Source organism: Pygoscelis adeliae, unplaced genomic scaffold, assembly GCF_000699105.1.
Source record: "Pygoscelis adeliae isolate BGI_AS28 unplaced genomic scaffold, ASM69910v1 Scaffold94, whole genome shotgun sequence".
Taxonomy (NCBI): domain Eukaryota; kingdom Metazoa; phylum Chordata; class Aves; order Sphenisciformes; family Spheniscidae; genus Pygoscelis; species Pygoscelis adeliae.
In genome coordinates, this window is record NW_008824547.1 from 1,815,571 (window position 1) to 1,817,742 (window position 2,172).

At 54.7% G+C, this 2,172-nt stretch overlaps 1 protein-coding gene across 1 annotated transcript in view; it reads right to left on the reverse strand.

Moving 5' to 3' along the window:
• Positions 1-2,172, reverse strand: part of ZMYND10 (zinc finger, MYND-type containing 10) — a gene marked incomplete at its 5' end in the record, with an annotated part of 10,442 nt that overhangs the window by 6,633 nt on the left and 1,637 nt on the right. The window contains 2 exons of the mRNA XM_009321860.1: positions 1,555-1,707; positions 1,807-1,860. Of these exons, the coding sequence (XP_009320135.1) occupies positions 1,555-1,707; positions 1,807-1,860 (207 nt within the window). The remainder of the gene's footprint in view (positions 1-1,554; positions 1,708-1,806; positions 1,861-2,172) is intronic.

The window sequence follows — 2,172 nt, forward strand, 5'->3', positions numbered from 1 at the left end:
CCTCCTTCCCTTCCCAGGCAGAGTGGATCCCCCGTTCACCCCCCGCGTGCTCAGGCTAACAGCCTGACCACCCTCTGACTCAGCCTCTTTCGAGACCATCGGGATGGCTAGGCTGAGAGGCGCCAAGTCCTTCTCCCTGGCCCAGGCAGAGCTTCTCCTCTCCAGTCCCAGACACTCAGCAGCTCACATCTTTGTGTGCAGAGCACTGACCTCAGCAACTCCTATTTCTCTAAAGCACCACTGCAACAGTTCCTTTCCAAATTCCTGTGATAATAAGCCCTGCGCTCCCCATGCCGGTGCCCCACACGCTACTAAGAAAGCTTTATGGGCCCTCCCCCCCGCCTCCCTCTCCAAACTTCCCCAGTGAGGCTGCGTCCTACAGCTCCTTCTGGTATCCAGACCTCATCTCTGCTACCTTCAGGCAGGGACCATCTTTTGCCTGTCCTTCTGGGGGACAGCAGAACAGGTCCTGCTCCAGGACCATACACAGTCACAAAGGACAACACACTCCACAACGCAGGAGAGGGCAGGAACAGCTTTTTCATAGGGGGTTATTGTATGTAGAGTCAGGAGGGGCTGGAATGAATCAGAGGAAACCAGGCTCCTTGGGAGACGAGCGCTTTTTAGAACCCTATTGGCTAGAAAAGGTCGTTTTTTTAACTTGAGCCATGTCTAAGCACTAACAGAGACACCCCCTTCCCCTCCCCAGCTGGGAAAACATTTCCTGGAAAACATCCCTATTGTGCTTTGGAGCCCTCCACTTCCTTCCCTTTTCTGGAAGAGAAGCACGTGCTCGGGCAACAAGCCAAAGGATGGAGGCAATGCGGGGAGGTACGGCCAAGCTTGCAGGCTATCACTTTAACCCTGCTTCTCCAGACACTCCTCGTAGTGTGTGCAGTTTAAGGAGAAAACTCAAGGTGCTGAGAAGCACCAGAAGCAAAGAGAGCGCTGGCATTGGGAAGGTGTGCGCGGCAGCCCGGGAACAGCTCTGGGCTCGCTGCCTGCCCAGACCAGCAGAGAGAGGAGGTATTTCTCAGAGAGCCGAGGAAGTTGGGGGGAAACACATTAGGACAATTCCTAGTTGTATTGTACATCGATTTAGGGAAGGATCCCTCTCACGGTTAACCCCGGCTGGCTCCAGCAGCAGCCTGAGCCAAGGTGGTTTCACAAGCTCCAGGGAGACATACCCACGCAGCTTTCAAGAGCAACTGCAAATGGCCAAAACCCCTATACTGAATATTTTGCCTATCTGTCAACTCTCCAGCGTCCCCCCCCTCAGAGCTCAGACAACGTCCTGCAGGAAGCCTCAAGCTGGCACTGTCATGAGAGATGGTGGAAGCGCGGCTGCGGGGTGGAGAGAGGTGGGTGCAGCCACCGGCCCAGCCAAGCTGCTGGCGTGGACGAGCACCAGCGCCAGATGCCCTCTGAGATGGGCAGGAGGTGTCGGGGTTGCAGCCAAGGGGTTCTCCATGGGAAGGCCCCCCTATACCTCTTCAGGTTGCCCACACCCTCCATCACACGTGTCCCCAATGAGCTACAGGACTTTTTCCTCACCTGCATGGACGAGGGGCTGGCCAGATCCTCGGGACGAAGCTCCACTGGGGTCACTGTCTGTCCGTTGGCGCTCCGACCTGCGAGCAGGGTCAGTTTTCGGTGGCAATAGTCAATTAAATCCAGAATGCTGTCCTCTGCTGACTCGCAGATCTCCTTCACAATGACAAGAGTTTCACAGAGGGCCAGCCCCCACAGATGTGGCTTTCCACCCCCAGGGGCTTTACACTGAAGAAAGCTGAACCTGCCTCTTACCTTGTAAAAAAACACTGTCTCCAAGAGGTTAATGATGGAGGCTTCATGATGCAGCTGCAGGAGGAAAATGGCAAGAGTGAGGTAACAGCGGAGCAGTCACCAGCACCAAGGACACAGGCAATGGGACCGGGAAAAAGGCTCTTCTTAGAAGCTGCTTATGTAGTTGCCAAACGCAAGTCCAAGAGCCAAACGCAAGCGATGTAAGCTTTAGAACAACTGCAGTTCATGCAGTTCATATTAATATTTATATTAACATGCCTAGGACACTATAACACGCTGATAGAGAACCACGCTCCCCTGCAGGCAGGGCTCTTCAGGGCTCTGTCTCTGTGCTGCAGTGGCAGTACAACCGTAGCCCTCAGGCAA